We start from the raw sequence: 20,600 nt of genomic DNA, 5'->3' as shown, positions 1-20,600 counted from the left end.
AATAGTCAGACGGACAGACGACACGACCTCGACGTGAGTCGATTTCCTCGTCCGTTAAAAACTCAGTGTGGGCAGGTCGTATGATAATAATTATAAATATATTATGCTAATAATTAATTAATAATAAATAATAATCGAATGCGGTTATGTGATCATGGGCATACTGCATAGGCGGTGGTCGGTGTTGTAAACGTGTGGGTGATGGGTCAGTGGAATTATTATAATACAATATATAGCAAAAACTAAAATATGATGAATAAATAACCAGAAACAAATGAATCCAATTTATACTGAACGTCTGAACATTGAGTTTTGACTCAGCGTATATCAATTATAGTTTTCATACAGTCTCAAAAACCATCTATTACATTATAATATACAGTTTCTAAAACGTTTGTATAATCACGTTTGATGAATATAATTATTCGTAGATTTTTCGTACCTAGTAAAATGTACCTGAAAATTCCATTAATATCTGTATTTTTCTATAAGTTTACTTCATATATCTATAACCTAACCTACGAGTGGATAAATAATTACAGATTTTTGATGTCAGTAAATATTTTGGCCCGCTAATGTTTACTTGGGGCTGAGCCACATCCTATTTGTACGTATGTCAACGGGAAAGACCGTAAGGATCATAAAAAATATTTTTACCAAGATCTCACAAGAAGATTTTGACATCGAAGAGACCAGTATTAAAACCAGTCTAAAATTTGAGTTACCTAGTTTAATATACCTATCTTGTACGCATGGTAAACAAATTATTAAAAGTCTAAAAACAGAACATAATTAATATTGTATTCTAGACTCTAGTCTTTTAGAAATTAGAATACTTATAAATGTCTATAGGTCAGGTTGTAAGTTTTTTTTATAAATCGTACAAACCAATTATGCTTACTCATAGTGATATTATTTTTAATTAATCTATATTTTTTTAATGTTGTTTACAAATGTTAAAAGACAGTAAGACCTGCAGATTATTTATAATCTAGAATGCAATGCAACAGTTGAGCTAGGTACCTACATTATTATTTACTATAAAATTACCTATATTTTGAACAATATATATAACTAGTATAAGAAAATCAAGAATTTATTTCAAGTAACTGTGCATATTTATGTCATTATTTCGTTTTACATTGACACACGTCATTAAATTGTATTTAAACATTTAAATTTACTTTGTATGGATTTGTAAATAGTAAGATAAATTGACAGACATAAACTATAAAAACATTAATTAAGTTTGAAATCTGTGAAGTTAGTTAGAATTTAAACTTATAAACTAAAATAACATCTCTCTTATTTAATATTCGTGGTTGAAAAGTTTTCAGTGAATATTGTTTTAACAAACATTTGACGGATTAATAAAAAATAACAGTGGGTATTTGGTTCACCAAAACTATATGAATGATTGTTACAATTTATTATTTTGAACAGATGTATCATCTGTGTTTCTACAAAACTTTACTGTAAATATAATTTTATAAATAATTTTAGCTGTCTACGATAGAAAATTAATATTGTTAATCAATTAAAACTGAATTAATTGTTAAAAAAAAACTTGACTTATTCACACATAAATATCATTAATACATCCTAACACGTGTTACATTTCTAAACTGAAAACAAGATTTTTAAACAATACCAAAAGAAGATAAATTATAAATAAATAATTTGTAATATATGACTTAAGTGTTACCTACAAGAAAAAATAGTCTGAACTTAGAAAGTGATTTTTACGAATTTGCTTTAAAAAATAATTTAGTCCTCATTCATAAATGTAGTAAATTTTACAACCTATAATCATTGTAAAAATAAATAAATACTACTATATTTGCATACATATTACTTAAAAGTAAATATAGACTTCAGTCACAAGAAATGTATAGATGTAAATTATATATTCTGTAAAAAAAAGCACCCCATCATAAAAATATTAGTTTTTAATATATAAACAAGTTATAAGTTTAAAGGTAATACATATTTTACATTCGTTGAATAATAAAACATGCAAACTACAAACCTTTTTTCCGTCCCTCTATCTATTTATATTATTTAAATTTCTTCGCAGTGTTAAATTTTAATTTACAACAATAACAAGTTAAAACACAAATGATACGTGATTTAATGAAAAACGTCTATTATATACTTTTTATTCTAGGTACTCTCTCAAACGCTTAAGGGGAAGGGGGGGCATGGAGGGGGCAAAAGTACAAAAAGTATATACATTTGCTTCAAAATTGGCTAAACACAGTGTAAAACAAAGGGAAACTACGGTGATTGGGGGAGGCAAATGCTCTCTTCCCCCCCCCCCCCCTCCAAGGTCCACCACTGAATCACGCTGTATAACAATGGTTTCTGATATATTATATATGTTGTTTTATACCGAAAATGAAAAACTTAATACTATGTTTAATAAATGAGGAAGCTATGTTGTAGGACTCAATGTAATATTTAAATAGACTGTTTGAAAATTGTTGAAATAAAAATAGTAAATGATTTAGGTAGAAATTGGCTAATTTCGAGAATAAAAGGAAAGTTTTTGTGGCTTGATATCGTACATTTTCAACATAAAATCAACATAAAACCGTCCGTACATTTAGAATAGAATTCATAATATATTTACGACATAAATACACAATGATAACAAAAAGTAAAATAATGTTACATATTTAAGGGAAGTCTAAGAGCTAAACTTTTCTGTAAAACTAGTAATAATTATTACCCTTTAATTAACATCAATATTTTATTGAATTTAAAGTTTAAAGTGATACTGGCTGTGTAATTTTGTGCCTCAACGCATTAAACAAAAATAGATAAACATCTGAAACATCAAAGTTTATTCAATTAAAAAGTTATTAATAATATATTATATTCAATAAAGTCAATAAAGTATTTTGTATTCGTTTGAATTCATTCATACAAATTACCAGTTTATATTTTAATTCGTAACACTGCAAACTATATAGAAAAATATAATGTAAATTTAAAGTAGTCATCATTAGTACTAGCTAATAATATAGATAAAAATATTCCAATAATTTACTGTAATAATGATGGGTGAATGCGGAATAAAGGAGTGAGGTAAAGAGGTCATCTGTATAAGTTTTTAAAATTTCACAGATTAACTATTACAGTTTCTAATAAAATATTATAAATCACTGAAATAAATATTTGTTTTTTAGTAAAATATTTTGTTTTTAGTACCTAATTTACTATCTACTTAACGATATCATTAGTAATATACTGCAATATCATTTTATTTACTATTATAGAATATTACTAATATAATTATTTTGAAACGGAATTAAGTTTATACAGACGTTCATTATATTTTAGTAGGTACGTATACTTATGTAGTAATGTATGTTTATTGCATATAAATTACCATTAATATTTTTAAAGGTGGAAAAAATACACTGGGTCGCAAAACGTCTGTATCTGGCATTGGTAATAGGCTGTTTTTAGAATATGTATCAAAAACAATATAGTTAACAATTAAAACGTTGGGGATGTGCCAAGCCTTCACAAATACGTGTACCATCCAGGCCTTCCAGTCAATATCTCTTCGTCAAATAACATCTGCACCCGGGTACACATCTCAAACCTTTCACTACCCAAAGACCTAAAAATTAAATCAGTCTCTATTACAGTCAAAAACTATTACGAAAAATTCCACACTAAATCATTCAATCACACAAATCCACTAGTATCTAGTCTAGGCAGTGAATCTATCTCAGATCACCCCCCCCCCCCTCTCATGATGATTAAAAAGACACTGATGCCTGTATCAATTTAAAATAATAAACTTCTCCCCCCCCCCCCACCAAGTAAAAGGGTTTACATAAGGGCGGGCCTCCCTCTTCACGAGATTTCTTGTTGTGATAATATGCACGTTCAAAAGTTAAATTACAATTTTTACTATGATTAAACGTCCATCTATGAGTTTTGAAACATATAATTAATGCATTTTAATTATTCACTCCAACTGCTAAAAATCATCATTACAATAAATTTCAGTAATTCAGGTTGTTTTACATTTTTTTTTTCCAAACTAAATAATATATTTACTATCTGTAATATTTTATATGCAATCAATCAGTAAATTTGATAACTTAAGATTATTTATTAACATTAATTATATATGTACCAAAACTCATAGATAGAAATTATAGTAAAAATTGTAATTAAAAACTTATGAACGTGCATATTTTAAAGATCATCAATAAAAATAAAGAATAAAACCAACATCATACTTCAAAGTATGCAGAATGCCAATTGTTTTAAACTTATTTTTCACACCCACTAAATACTTTGAGCTAACTTCATAGTTGACCTTCTTGTCAAACACTACAAAGAAAAAGTTGTTTAACTGAAACTTTATTTAACCTGATATAACAGATTAGATACTTAGATTAGAAGTTTCGATACTCAGACTTAGAAAATGATTACTATGGATAATACTATTGTCATATTCATAATATTATCTATTAGGTTAGGTTATACTATAACAGGCTTTATAAGTTATTATAGTAATTAATAATTATTATTTTGAAAAAGACAATCGTTTATTTGACATATTATGTAGTAGATATACGACAATTTTGGCAAATCAACAAGATTCTAATTTTTCTGTACGAATTACATTGGATACACTCTGCCATCCTACACCGGCGTTATAAAAGGTTTAAATAAATATCCCATGGAATACAAACTAAATGAATTCATAAGCCCCACAAAATGTTCTATGAAGGTAATTTAACGTATGCAACCGAAATGTAGGAAAATATGCTAGTGAACGTTTTCAGAGTTATTATTCTAACTGATCGTTTTCATGGTGCACCGTGTAGGTGTATATGTGTGAATTTAATGTGTGTTTAACGTGCTCATGCCGTTATTCATCTTAAATTTGTCATCGTATATTTTCATTGCCGTTTTTAACATGCATCGGCCGTCGATTGTAAAATTGTGGCCCCCACACGCGTTTTATGAAACTATATTACTCGCTTCGCACATGCCAATGTATTTTAACGACCCGGCAACATACGCCATTGCCTGCAATGTAGGTTACAATTTTAATTTACTCAAAACGTTTAGGCGTTTAACGCGCAGACCTGCATAATTGTTGGAGCATTTTTGTAATTACACTTTCATATGTAAAATATAGAAAAACATTAAGTTGATATTGACTGAAAACATTATTGACGAGCATGGCGCAGAATGTTAAAGTATAGGCACCACAAGTACTAAAACATTATAATAATATGGTTGCCTCTGGTATACCCTTATGAAATTTAACAATTCGAGTTTTTAACGATATTACCGTTTTAATGATTTGTCTATATACTATAATTATGCATTAAAATGTGTAGGTTTAACTGTCTCTTACTAAAGTCAAATAATTGTTAAATGCAATAAAACTGAACTCAAGAACTTCCTTGGTAGCTAGCAGGATATCTATCATTTTTTTTTTTTGGAGTAATATTTTAATATATTATATTGTATAAACAATAAACAGTTAACAATATTAATACCTAAAAGAATTGATATAAATTAAAATTATTATTTTATTTAATAAATAAAATTCAAATACGACATATCATAATAATATGTAATATTATGTAAACTACTATAGATAAGAAATAAATGTAAACAAGTTTATGATGGTTTTGTGTCCTGTAGATTCCCAATAAATGTAAATTGGCTCTTAAACTTTAAACGATTTCTCGGGAAACGACATATTACATATTATTTGATTCAACTTAATATATTCGATTTCATAACTAATTTATAAAACTATAGGTATGCAATTTTCAGTTTGGGTCCTACTCTCTCCAACACAATCACACAGCAGGATGATATAAAACTTTTTAATAAACCCTTCAGAAATGAATATTTTCTATTCGTATAATATATACCTACAGTTTATTTGTATAATAATAAAGATATATATTAAATATTAATACTTTTTTTGTTTTTATAAACGTTTGAGATCAAAACTTTTTGTAGCATGAATTCTAAAAGTGGCTGTATTAATAAACTTATTTTAATTAGCGTTCAAATATTTTATTTTATTTTTTATAGAAATTTGTATACAATCACAGATATACCATATATTATATAATAACTAAATAGCCGACTTTTTCTTATCAATGGCGCTGGTAGCCATCTACAACTTGGGGGGCAATGTTTACTAATCGTTAGAAAGGTAATATGATAATAAACAACAACATTTCATATCAAACAAGCAAGTTGCCAATGAAAACGATTAAAAAATGATAAGAATTTGTAAACATTGCCCAAGTGACAAATGGCGTTGGCCATCATGATTCAATAATGTTGTTGTATATAATGGAGTCGGCTAACTAGCTATTATATATCTGCAGTGTATACAATTGATTACTTATACCTATATTGTTGTGTTTTTATTATTTTTTGTGTTGAGCATCAACTACGAGGTGATTAGCTTACATTATGCATTTTAATATTGGATTAAAATAATTAATTAAAATATTAGGTATAAATTAATAAAAATATCGAACAAATATTATTCAGTTTTTGCACCGATTGTATAATTTTATTTAACGTGTTTATAGTTATATAATCTAGTTTAATTGTTATAAATCATATATTTTATACCACGAAATAGCATAAATATATGTACCTATCCAGAAATATGATTACTTTTAGAGTTAAATTAGTAATTTGTAACTACTTGCTACAATTAATTAGTATTCAATAACGAAATAAAGTGGTTTTGGAGATTTAAGAAAAATGTTTTCTTCAGTAACTATGTCGTAATCACTTAATAAAATCATTTAGTTCAATCAATTTCCTAGCAAGTAATAGCATTATATTATATTATTACGACTGTTTAAGATAAATTTCACAATTTGTCTCGGTGTTCAAGGAAAAGTCTAGCGTCACTCTAGCCATATAGTAAAATATAATGTTTGGAAATTACCACTTTTATCTACTTCTCGGAAACCGTTATTTTCAAAAATATTTTTAGCAGAAGATGAGCTCGTTTTGAAAAACGTGGCTGAAATATAAAATTTAGTTCCACGTGGTACATTGTAATTACAACTCACCCATACAATATTTTTGCTACGGGTTGATTAAAAATCAATTAGTTCTACATACATTTTTATGTTTATGCCGATTTATACAAAACTGAAGTACTCGAGGTAGGTATAGGTAAGGTCGTAAAAATGAAAAATATTTATTATTTAACGTAGACTCGGTGTTGAACTTTTTAGTGGTTTTAAGCTTTATTCATTTTCGTAAATTGTATTCGGTTTTCAGAAATCAAATTAAAATGTTATCATACATTTTATTTTACCTCGATTATTATTTTGTTTTAGCTGTTTGATACCAGTGTCGTGGTCTATATTATGACCTAATTTTATTTAAATTAAAGAAAAATATATTTTAAAGAAAACCAAGCCACATTATTATATTATATTTGATAATTTAAAAAAATTTTTCAAAAATAGAATCTTACTTTTCCGTGTTAGAAGTCTCCGAATAAGTAAAAGTCTAGACATTTAGTATTGGTCTCTATTTAATTAATATAGGTACCTTACCGTATTTACTGGGATCCATTAAATTGGATGATGTTTTACTAGCTATAACTACGCCATAATAGTATGTAACATAAATAACTACAAACCTAAATTGAATAATATTAAATGTTTATTAATTATATTATTTCAGTAGTCAAAATAACAAATAATAATTTACTAAAATGTCAAATGAATATTAATAGGTTCATTTTGAATACTTTATGTACGAGGGAAATTTCCACTTAGTGCGGTATATAATGTTTTATTGCTTTTGTTGATGAGGCACAAATGTATATTTGATTGGTGGGCGACGTTATTTATTTTTTCAGATGAAAAAGGTCATTCACATATCCTTCAGTGTACCCATTTGTGATCAATAATATGTTTCGGCAACAAAATATTTTTGTCCACTACAAGGACAATAAAAATACAAAAGATTTTTTACAATAATCATCATACTAGGTTTAAATTTACGGTATTAAAATTTGACAAAAACTTCAAATATTATTTAAGTTTCATATTTACCATGTAGTATCCTGCTTTTTGACGTTTATGATATACGTTTGTAGTCAATTTATACTATATGTTGCCATGTTGGTATATTAATTTGTATTATATAAATATAAATATATATAAATGCGTTTGCTTATATATTTATCAGATGGCTTATTAGCTTCTCAGAATAATATGTAAATAATAATATATTTATCTGCATGTCCACAGGTCATAAGTTGTTTTTGGATATTGTATAAAATAATACAATATACGAAACAGTTTCCACTCATTTTTATTTTCACGCATACTTTTCGAGTCAACGCAATAATTGTTTATTGCTCAGTGTATTGTCTAACATAATGCATTAATTTAGTTTATAGCTTATATTTTATACAATACGCTTTATCACGATTTCTAACTGCCACTGCAGATAATTGTAATTTATAATTTATATTTTATAATATTTCATCAAAGGCCATAACGCTCCGCTTATATAGTACAATTTAGTCCGTAGGTATTACTATGTGCGCTTGCCAGCTAAAACCGTGTCGATAGAGAAAAACGACGTGACAAGTAATGTCACACAGACTATACTCTCAAAGCATTTTTTAATTATTTTCTAGATCCGCAAGTGTTTGATGTAGTGGTCAAGTTGATTTTAATTTGAAGTACCTATTACAATATATTCAAGCCGATACCTGTTTTTAGTCATTATTTATATAACATGCGTACTAAAGTGCATACTAGTATGTAATAACAGCATTTATTAATCAGAACATTTGTTTTTATACCAACAACCGAGTTATAAGTAATAGATATAAATCATAAATGGTTAGCACACGAACTTCTATACAATTCGATGCGAGTAACTTATTACACAACTGTTGTGCTCATACATTATAGTGTATCAGCGCTAACTTGATATATAAAATATGCAGACAGAGACGAATACTTACGTTTTTACTGAAATCAAATAAACACGAGAAGTTATTGTAAAACAGTTTTAACATATTTTTGACAAGAACAAAATATATTGGAATTATTATAACAGCAACAACTAATGGCCGTTGTGGCCGATGTCTTGTTTTTGATCAATGAAAAAAAAATATTTATATGTTGATAGATTAAAAATTACGATATGGTATAATAATATATAATTATACATATACATATAACTATATTGAAACGTAATTATTTTTACTTTCGTATAAAAAAAAATTCAAATTGACTACTATTTAAATTACTTTTAAAAATACGCAGACTTTTCAACACTCGACAAACTTCATTATTTAATATATATATTTTTTTAAATCATTGTAGTTATTTTATTACAGTATTTTAATCTTACAAAATAAATTGTGGTTGGTTGTTAGCTTAAGAGGTAAGTACGAAAAATCACAATGAAAAATGAATTAGACTATTATAGTATTATTAACTGAATACAAAATAAGAATACAATTTGGGAATATCGGTGTTGATTGATTTGAGAAACGCATGTATTTATTATAATGATTTACAATTAAGTGTTTTGTTGTGTTGATAACATTTTGTGGAGAAAAATTTGAGTCAAACTTCAAGACCTTAATTTCGGGTAGAATATGTTATCTACTTGGTACTTTCAGGGTTTAATACACGGAATTTCTCTGAAATTTTTTAATAATTGGAAAAACTAACAAAACCAGCGTAATAACAGGAATATTTACGCACGACCCACTTTTTACAAGATCGATTTTGTGTTGTTGTTGTAATTCAAAAAGGAATAACCTTAGGGACTTAATTTGTGTAGTAATTTAAAAATATAAAAAAATAAATATATAATATATATATAAGCTTTCGAACTTAACATTTTTACATAAATGAATATTCAAAAAAAAAAAATAACAATTTTAGTTATTTTGATGAAACTCCAAAATGTTATCCATAGAAATTTGAAACTTTTTGCACTCAGTTACGTTTGCTATTTTTACTTTATTTAATAAAATGTTTACCTAACATATTTAGACTAGTATAGAGCCAATAGTGAATACCACGAGTCACACCATTATTTGATAACAGTAATATAATACACGCGATGTTATTGGAAAGAGTATAGTTCATTTGGCAGTGTTACTTATATAAATATAAATTACTAATAGTACCTAAGTATTATAATAGATGTCTATTACACTAGAGACTGGTCTACACACTCCGCTCGGATATGTTTTTCGTATATAGTTTAAATTCAACACATATAAATACACTATTTACTATATAGCAGAGCGAGTTTCCACTCATTTTAATTCATGTATACTGTGTTGGTGTGTTATTTTGTCTTTATAAGTACTGTAAATTACGTAATTTATATAATATTATAGTACTTGCTACTTTGTTATAATGTTTGACTTATTATAACTTGTTTAGAAAGCTTAATAATAATAATAATAATAATACAATTTAATGAGTGGAAATCTTTTTGCTTTGTCTATAAATTGTGCATTTTTAAAGAATATATAAGCTCGTTCTTTACTGTTTGATTTAAAATCTTCCCTAAATTAATTGTTCTCGTCTTTCCTAGTTTCTTCGATATTTAGTGTTATTTATTTTTATTAAGTGACTATTCTATCACATACATTGTCATTGTCTGACATTGACTACTCAAAAGAGGATCAAACTATTTTACTTTTATATTAGCATAATATACTAAACTCAACTGCAGCCATCCCATACACTGCGGTCACATACGTACTGCGGTCGTTATCACTCCCATACATATTTTTCGAAGTATGGGTCTTCATAATTTTTACCGACACAAATGATCTATTTCTATGACAATGTTAATAACAATAATTTTTATCCTTGGTAAATAAGTTTGAAATGTATTTAATTAATACGAGGGTCTTTGTAAGTTGTATATAGTGATTTAAAAATATCGGAAATAGGCGATTCAGCGTAATATTTTTTTTTTTTTGAGTATGTTCAAAGTTAATTTGTTAACAAAATTTCAAACGAAAAATAACGTTTTTCAGTTGTACTAATTGTAGCTACGTAGTATTATATGAAAAAATAATATTATAATTATTATAATGTATGATAGTGCATTTTTGTTTTTCGCAAAAATTTGTTCAGCTTACCGTATTATACTAAAAATTATTTACAGCGATATAATATATAAATAATATATAGTAAAATAACAAGGGGTTTCCACTAAGAACCATTTTTTGTATGCACTGATTCATCATTGAATTACAATTTAACAAATCCATTAGAGTCGATCTTCTAAGTTATGAGGTGTACTCGACACCTACCTACTGTACTGACTTCCTCGTTTTCTTTATTTTCATTATTGTCCAATATTCGACTTCAGCTACTATTTGATGTAAATACTATTGTGTATGAGATATTTCTCTTTCACTATCTACATTTAAGAATAAATAGCATGTACAATTCAGTGAAGGGAAGTTGAAGGTAACCCGAAAAGAAACCATACATAATAACAAAGGGAGCATAGTTAAAGTATTAATATTAAGGTCAGATTTAGAAAAATGGATAAAATAGTAGAGTATCGAGAAGAAATGACATCTGTAGATGTAAAGATCTTTATCTGAAAGATTAGAGAAAGAAGAAGAAATTAAAGAAAAACAATAAGAACAAAGAGCAACTAGTGATGAGGAATGGAAAAGAGAGTTCCTATTAGATAAGGTTCAAATTAATGTTTAAGAAAAAAAAAATGTTTAGTACAGTATTATTATTATTATTTTTACCGTTGGATTAAATATATATATTTTTTTCATTGATGTATTATTACGTATAATTTTCATTGTAATTAGTCTATTCGTTATCATAGATGTATTAATATGTATAACGTAAAAAAAGAAATATTATGGTTTTTAAATTGTTATTATGATGTAAAAAAAAAGGGGGGGGCATAAAAAGTCATGTGAGGATAAATGATAAGTTTGAAGTCTTTGGACTAGTAGTATAATAGAATAAACTAACTAATGTCATAATGTTAAATCATATAATAAAGAAACGATAAACATATAATATATTACTGAATTTTAAGACATTTCAAATTGAGCGTATAAACTACCAGCACATTTTTACATATTTCTTGAAATATAATAACGAAATGCAGGATACAACACTTTCCAATAATATTTAAAATAGTTATAATAGACGATGTGAATTTATTCATACGAATCGATTCGACGTATTGTGTTAATAACCATTATTAGATCGGTACACCTATTATCGACCGTCGTTGTTATAAAAGACGTGTGGGTTGGTTTAAATAAATTGAATAATATCACTCACCTTATAATGGAAGTGCGTGGTTGGGTCCACTACGAATGACGAGCTCCAAAAACACTTCGACGATTTTTTTTTCTCTAGCTTAGCGTTTGCCATTTTCGTCTCGAACCAGTCCGGTCCAGTGGATCTTTCGTGCACCTTTCTTGAGCTGCCCCATTTATTGGACTGCGAAAACAAACATTTTGTATTACAAAAAGAAAGCCGACTTTGATATCTTATCTTTAATGTTTATTTTATATGATTATTTTTTTTTTTCAAATTGTGGGTTGCAGGATATGATAATGGTAGAAGCAAAGTAAAATGTCTGTGAAATATCAAAGTTGCATAATATCATTTGATTACAGATAGTAATATGGTTGATTATACAGACTGTCCTAAAATAGTAAAATAATTTTAACTGTGAAAAAAGTAATCACAGTAAAATAAAACATTAATATCAAAATGTATTATAACATCACACGGAAAATTAATACCGTATAATCGTGACTGATTGTCAGATTACGTGGTTGTATACATATAATAAAAATAATCATTTGCTAATCATTTGCATGCTTAATGCTTAGATACACATTTTTTTGTTACACTCAGTGATGTGATTTAGAAATAATCAGTTACATACTTATAATATTATTAATGAGATGAGACTACCATGAAAATATCTCATCAATTTTATTCATAAATAAATAAACAAATGTACAACGAAATACTAAATGCTAATTTAATGTTTTTAGAATAATAAAACTCTTGACTGTAGGGTTTCCGCTTTATACCAAAAGCATCCGAATAAAATACTTACCCAATAAGATCTTTTTCTGGCAATAATTATAACACATTATCGATATTTTCTGCAATTGACTTTCGAACAATAGACTTTTTTTCAGCTTGGAACTAAAGAAATTTCAACAAGTTTCTGAATAATAATATATGGATCATCATCAAAGGGCCTTTTGTGAACCTTTTACAAACTAATTATTAGCGTTTTAAATAACCCAAATTAAATTAGCAAGTTTCTTTATTAAATTATTGATTATGGATATACCGGAAATTTTTTATTATATAACCTAAACAAAAAATTATTTTTAGTACCTACGTCAAGAAATAAATTTACGCACGCGTTGCTACTTATTAGATATATTATCTTAAAGACCTAGATACATAATGATTTATGGTTTGAAAAACGAAAAAATATCATCGTCTCTTCAAATATTTACCAGTGAAATTGGAGAGATATATAATATAATTTGAAAGAAATGGGCGCCTAAGTGGTTTTCACTTACATTATACAACGATAGTAGTAATATAATGTGTCACTATTGTCGAATAATACATAAAATGATAATAGAATCGAAACCCGCTCCTTCCATCCTTTAGCCATTTATCATAGCTTTTTATATATTTTGAGAATACGTTCATTTTGTGTGTGCCTACATATTTAGAATTTATAAGCACTTGTTTTATGTTTATATTTGTATATGAATCGATCCGTATTTATGTTTTCCAATTAATGATATAACTTTCAAATCATACATTCGTATACATCAACGGTATACTGTTAAATGTCTATGTCATGTAATAATATTGTAATTCGATTTTACTACTACAAAATATAACATCATGAAATCCGTAAGTATAAAGAACTTGATCGTGAAGAAATTACATAATATTTTAAGATGCCGATTCATACCGTTTTGCTTTTGATTGTGATTTAAATTACGTCGTATTTAGGGTTCTAACTTTTGGTATATTTGTAAGCTTTAATATTCAACGTTATTGTTGGTGGTTTAAAGTTCCTATTACACATAACTATTACAATATCAGGTATATTCATACCTGTATGATGGATAAAACAAAAAAAAAAAACCGATATTATAATAATATTATGTCAATATGTTATAATCGTACTACAGAATTATTATTACAATTCATTTGACAATTCATTAGAATAATTAAATACAGAAGCATATTGTGACAAGTGAAAAATTATTCAAACGGAAGTGTATACATTAACCTAAGGTTTGCTGCTGTTAACGCAGTCCACCTACCATATGTATACGGTCATTGCACATGTTAGTATCACCCGTATTTTGTCTGTTTGATTTAATTTGGGCCACAGTAAAGTTGTATTTTTTTAAACAATTACTGCAGTGCAGTCGCACTGAATGAACGGAACGATATGAAGATATACATGTCGTTTGAGACTGTGTTCATCATATTTTTCAAGTAACGGTTTATGTATAATTAAACGTATGCAATATTACATAATATTAATATTTACATTATATATATATATTTTATTTATACTCCGATAGATGAAAAAATATCATTTTTCTCCTCTGCAGTGACTTCAATATCTACACATCGACGGCTATAATATTGGCGGGGCTTGTTACCACGGGACGCGTACTTTAGGCACGTCCATTTGTTTTCTTCCGTTTATTCGTCATAGAATTTAATACAATACGAATTACATATTATATGAAATAGCTTAACAGGTGAGTTGATATCTTAGTTCCGGATTGCGTAGCGGTAGGGGACTCGCACTTGATCCCATACCATCCCCTAGGAAACAAATAACCGGGTTGTCGTCGCGAATGAAGAGAAGCAAATAATTTATTTGTCAGTAATCCCGTATCTTCAACGAGAACACAGAACAGCCAGCTAATGGGAAGTACACAATATAGTTGATGGCTTGGAACCAGATGTACTACATCACTGTTCGTTCAAAACGTCTTTAAACCTACTGCATAGTGAGAAAGGAATATGTGAGGTTAGGTATCTGTTTGGTAACAATTGCGAGAGACTCTTAAAATACAGTACAGTGCACACACTTACACAATTAACGACAGTTTGTATGAACTCAAATTTTATTAATTTTGATTATTATATAGCGACGCAATAAACTACCGTAACACGAAATAGTTATCATTGTTTCATTTTTATTTCACATTCAAAATGTTTAATTGAATTTAATTGATTAAATGTATTGTAGATTGCATATGTCATATACAATGTATAGTAAGTGTAATAATAGTTGTTAGTCTGCTACTTGCTAACTATATAATACATTTTTTGAATGTTTTACTTCTGTGTAATTACCTTGTTCCCGCCCAATGGAATGTCAAAGTTACTTAATTGGACGAATATTTATTTGGTTTTTAATTTTTTATTATTATCAATAATTTATTATTACTCATAAAGTTTAAATTAGTGAAGTGTCAAAAAGTAGCTAGTTGCTATAACAAAAATCTTCGTTCACTTCACTGCTCATTTGAACTATAAATGATTTTAATTGGTAATAGTCTAATACATTTTATGATATATATAATATATAAAAGTACTATTCCGTCCAATATTCGATATTTTAAACATCAAAATATTTAGTAAAATATTCTGCTTATAGTAAGTTTAGAAAGTCCACGAAGGATGATTATATCCACGAGGACAATACATAAAATGTTAAAAAAGCCGCATGACTTTTCCAAAATTAAATTTTTTATAAACTATGATTTTTGAGTGATAACTGTTAAAATAATCAAACTGTATAATATATTTATATCAAATCAAGTAATACAAATATTACAAAATATATAGTCTGATAAATGTGGAGTAATTTTATACACGTAAAATGAACTATAATTATTAATTTAAAACCAGTTTTTTTATTTTGAATTTTTAGTATACAAAAGTGCTGTAGCAGCTGGTTTTAGTAAACCTTGTTTGTTAATTGAAGAATAATTTTATGATGTTAAAAGCGTGCACGTTGCACAATATTATAATGTAGAAAAATATACTTAATTTGTTTTGGAAAATTAGTCGATTGACCTTATTAGCAAACAAAATATATGATTTAATTAATTTAAAAATGTTGTTATGTACAATTTGTCATTTTATTTCTTTTTATAAACATTCGAGAAGTATATCGTTAACCTTTGTTATACTTATTTGAGTATATTAATTTGAAGTTGCAAACTCATATAAATAACCCAATTGCCCAATTAGAAACGTTTGTCAGCATGTTAATAAAATGAATGTCAATTTTATTATTTTATTCATTAAAACAACTATAAAATGTTTGAATAAATAATGTTTTAAAAATGATATTGCCCCATGTGTCATCATTTGTTTTCTATTAGAAATAACACGGGGTCCATTAATTACTTATTTATTAAAATGAAGTTTTACAATTAATATAATCATTACTGTATAATAACAGTAATATAGCTTGCAAAAATACAATGTACACGTATATTATGTCATATACACGATATAAGTACCTACTAATAATATGTTTGTAAAATAACATCAGTCAAAGCTCTTTTTTATATCATCAGTAAATTACCGCCACGTGAAGAGACTTTAGAACAAAATCTATAGAATAGAAATGATTTGTTTTAATCAGTTCACGAGATAGAACGACATAATAGGAATATCCTGCTATAGAAATCCGTAAAATGACATGCATATGAGTATATGGCGTGTCAAATAATATCAATCAGTATAATACATGTCAAATAAAATGATTACTAATTCAACAAATGTTTCTTTTTATTCGATATTTTGCAACAATTTTTATTAATTTACACATACTTTTGTGATTTTACAGGTTTCTAAAACTGGGATAACGAAATTTAAACTCAGTCTACTGTAGTTGTTGTTGTAAGCTATTTCTGTTATGCACAATACTAAAAGTAGGTGTATATTGCTTTAACTAAATGGTTTGTATTCAATAAACTGTTTGACATAACTTAAAGTTAGTTAGTAAATGTAATGATATATTCGTAAATTGTAACTATAGCAAAAAAAATAAGACATGATTCACACAATGAAAAAACCTCTCATTGGAAGAATTTTGAGAAAAACCTAGGGTTGGTATTATTTAATTTTGAGTTTCTAGATAGTCGTGATAAATATAATACATGGGTCACGTGTGCACTGCAACATAAAACAACATATTATTATTATAGTTACAGAATACGTCGATGTAACTAAATATTTTGAATAAACTGCCAAAACGATTTTCATTCAATGGAATAACCATTAGAAAGAAGCGTTGTGAATCTTTATTTATTTAACCGTGCAACGTTCAACCGGTTACTCTAAAATATACGGACGATTGAATTGCTTTGCATTATTGCATTTCTCAAAATGTCACTTGAAGCATAGTTTTCAATTTAAATAGAGTTGGTATATAATATATACACATGATTGCACTTTTAAAGATTTGTCGAGAGAATGAAATAACACATTTTGCTGGCAACTCTTGGCGTTTTTAAGACGGAAAACGAGGTGCTTACGTTCATCTGTTGACATTACAGAACGAAATATATTTTACTAAGCACGAGAATTCTAAGATGCACACGTGGAGCAATTAACAACGCGTTAAAGTTATCGTCGACGAAACCCCATACTTCAGCGATCGTTACGAAGAGGCTCACTATGGCAGTTCATATTATGTGAATTCGTTGTTAAGAAAACGGATCGATTCTTCGGTTTTTCATAGTTAAATATAAATAAAAGTATTTTTTTGAACAGCCATCAGCGAGTTGGGTTCACGGCGGTCAATTTAGACTCTAGGAATTGGACCGTTATGTTATGTCACTAGGGAAAAGTAATTGCAGTTATATTTGCCTTTGCATCACTAGAAAACAAACTTTATCCCATTCGATCACACGGCGGGTCGCCTGGAAGTGTAATGATATAAATAATTTCCGTTTAATAAAAAAGCGATACAATATAATTCGTTTTGTTCGTTGACACGATATCTTCTGTGTTACACAGGACCAACTAATAAAAATTGCGATTTATAGCTTTCAAAATAAATGATTAATATTCGTCGGTATACGAATGAAAATATAATTTAATATTTTTCGTTGTCTCTACAACTTAGGGATTTCATAAATCAATAACAATTTTAGACAGTGAGATTATTTATAAAATATACAATAGGTAGGAATATGTACGTTGTACGTTGTACATAATATATATTTTATGAATCAAGTCATTATTAAATGGGTTAGAACATGACGTCCATCAATTTTAAAGGTGATTTTAACCTCGGTGTTATATTCTACATAAAATAATACCTATATAGAATAGTTTAACACTCGTCTCACACGTGTATACAGAGGTAGTTACATACAAAAAAAAATAAATAAAAACCGTGAAATTATTTTTTACTGTATATTGTTGGTCGGTATATTATTTTTCGGTATGATTAAAATATGTGCAATTTCATTAATGGCTAATAGAAGTATATATTTTATAAACGTACATACTTTATCATATTATTGTGTACACAGCTAATTATAAATTTATACAGTTTAATATTTAATGTATTATATACCTACATATAAGTATAGTGTATATACATAGCTATATAATATGAATTGAAGATACTATATGTTATTTATTTTTTATACACCATTACAATAGTATAGATAATGCTGGACGATAGTATTTTGTATCGAAACACAGTTTTTTTAAACTCTAAAACTACACAATGATTATAAATTAATATTTACATTCGAAGATTAAAATATACAACACGTGTATCTTTGTTATTATGTTTAATATTTATTTCATATTGCCTATTACATTAAGCAACCGATCTTAATTTTCAGTGGATTTTTTTTATGTAATACGTCCATTTTGCGGTTATATTTTCAAATTTTTCTCAATATATTATAGATAAGAAAAATTAAAAAATAATTCATTTTTTTTTTTTTGTTACCACGGAGTTTTACAGTTTGATCTAGAATAATGAATCGTGGTAACAATAAATATTACAATAGGCGGAAAAAAAATGAAAAATATTACGTGATTTCCATAGGTTTATTATAATTGCCTCGGGGTTTATAAGTGAAGCCATTTAAAATTCTACACCATTTGAGAATACATTTTAAACTTTAAAGGCTGAGTAAGCGATTGGGGAGGCCGTGCAATGGAGAAAGAAACACTTCCCATAATTCGACAATAAGAATAAGAAAATCTTAATGGCTAAACGTTATGAATGTTAACGGATCCATTTCCACTTATATTCGGTCATTTTCTTTTTTTTATGTTTATATAAAATCACGTGCATTACATTCTCAATTTTGGTATGACTTTAATCCTGTCACATATAGCCGTATAGGTCGATCAAGTATTTTACGAAATTCCATTATTTTGTCCTTTACAAGGTCCTGAGAGAATATTATATTACATTTATGAAGGTGTTTTTAGATTCCAGGTGCAATTAAATTTTTGAAGGTTTAAAATCCCATAAGGATTATACAATTTTTTATAACATTATAGGTTTTGCAAAATTAACTATTTATGTTACACTAAAATAATATAAATGAATTGGATTCAAAATATTGTCTGTTAATAAATAAATAAAACAAATGTAGGTACATGTTTACATTAAAAAGTGTATGATCATTTTTAAATATACCTACGTAACATTAAATTATCATTTGACAACAACGAACGAACTACTCAAACTATCTACTCAGCTAACACAAAAATGGGACCCTTTACTGTACTTTATAACTATTTAATTTGTGTTACCTATGACAAGAAAAAACGAACTTGATATAATATATACAAAATTAGAAAAATAAATAGTCTTCTGCGCTTTCCTTGATATTAATAATACATCAAACATTTGCACTATAAAAAAAACTTATCAGGATACTTTATTTCAATTTAATTTCACTCCCGTTATATGTCAATATTTTGTGATTATTTCACTTTAAATAACGTAATAAAATTGACTTTCTTTTTGAAGTATGATGTCAAAATCAGATATTTCAAGTAAACATATAATTAAACATTGAAAACAAGGATTTAAAAACTATTCCAAAGCAAGTTTACAGTTGTATTTTATATATAAGCAACTTTATTATACTTCATAATATCATTAACGTGAATACGTATAATTTATGATCATAAACTAATTAAATATAATAGTAATGTTAGGTACAATATTTTTTAGATTCTGGGCGGAGTGATAAATGTATTAATTTTACAATGATGTCTGTTTTTTTTTTGTGTCTGTCATCACCTTTTAGGACAGTAAAGATGCTTTGATTTTCTTCAATATAATAGTAAATTAGTTAATCTTATTATGTATTATGTTTTTGTTTTTAAGTAATGTTTTGTTTAGGACCAAATAATTTTTAGTTTACTATAAGTATTCACAAGTAAACAAGTATTTTTAAGCTGTTGATATACCTATTTAGTTTTGTTTTAACATAATATTCT

The 20,600-nt window shown here is 27.2% G+C and overlaps 1 protein-coding gene across 1 annotated transcript in view; it reads right to left on the bottom strand.

The window, feature by feature from the left end:
- LOC132946502 (cyclic nucleotide-gated cation channel subunit A) overlaps window positions 1-20,600 on the bottom strand; it is a 188,840-nt gene that overhangs the window by 74,657 nt on the left and 93,583 nt on the right. The window contains 1 exon segment of the mRNA XM_061016536.1: window positions 12,360-12,521. Coding sequence (XP_060872519.1) covers window positions 12,360-12,521 — 162 coding nt within the window.

Source organism: Metopolophium dirhodum, chromosome 6 (assembly GCF_019925205.1).
Source record: "Metopolophium dirhodum isolate CAU chromosome 6, ASM1992520v1, whole genome shotgun sequence".
Taxonomy (NCBI): domain Eukaryota; kingdom Metazoa; phylum Arthropoda; class Insecta; order Hemiptera; family Aphididae; genus Metopolophium; species Metopolophium dirhodum.
The sequence above is the reverse complement of the archived record's forward strand: the minus strand, read 5'-3'. Positions and strand labels throughout refer to the sequence as shown.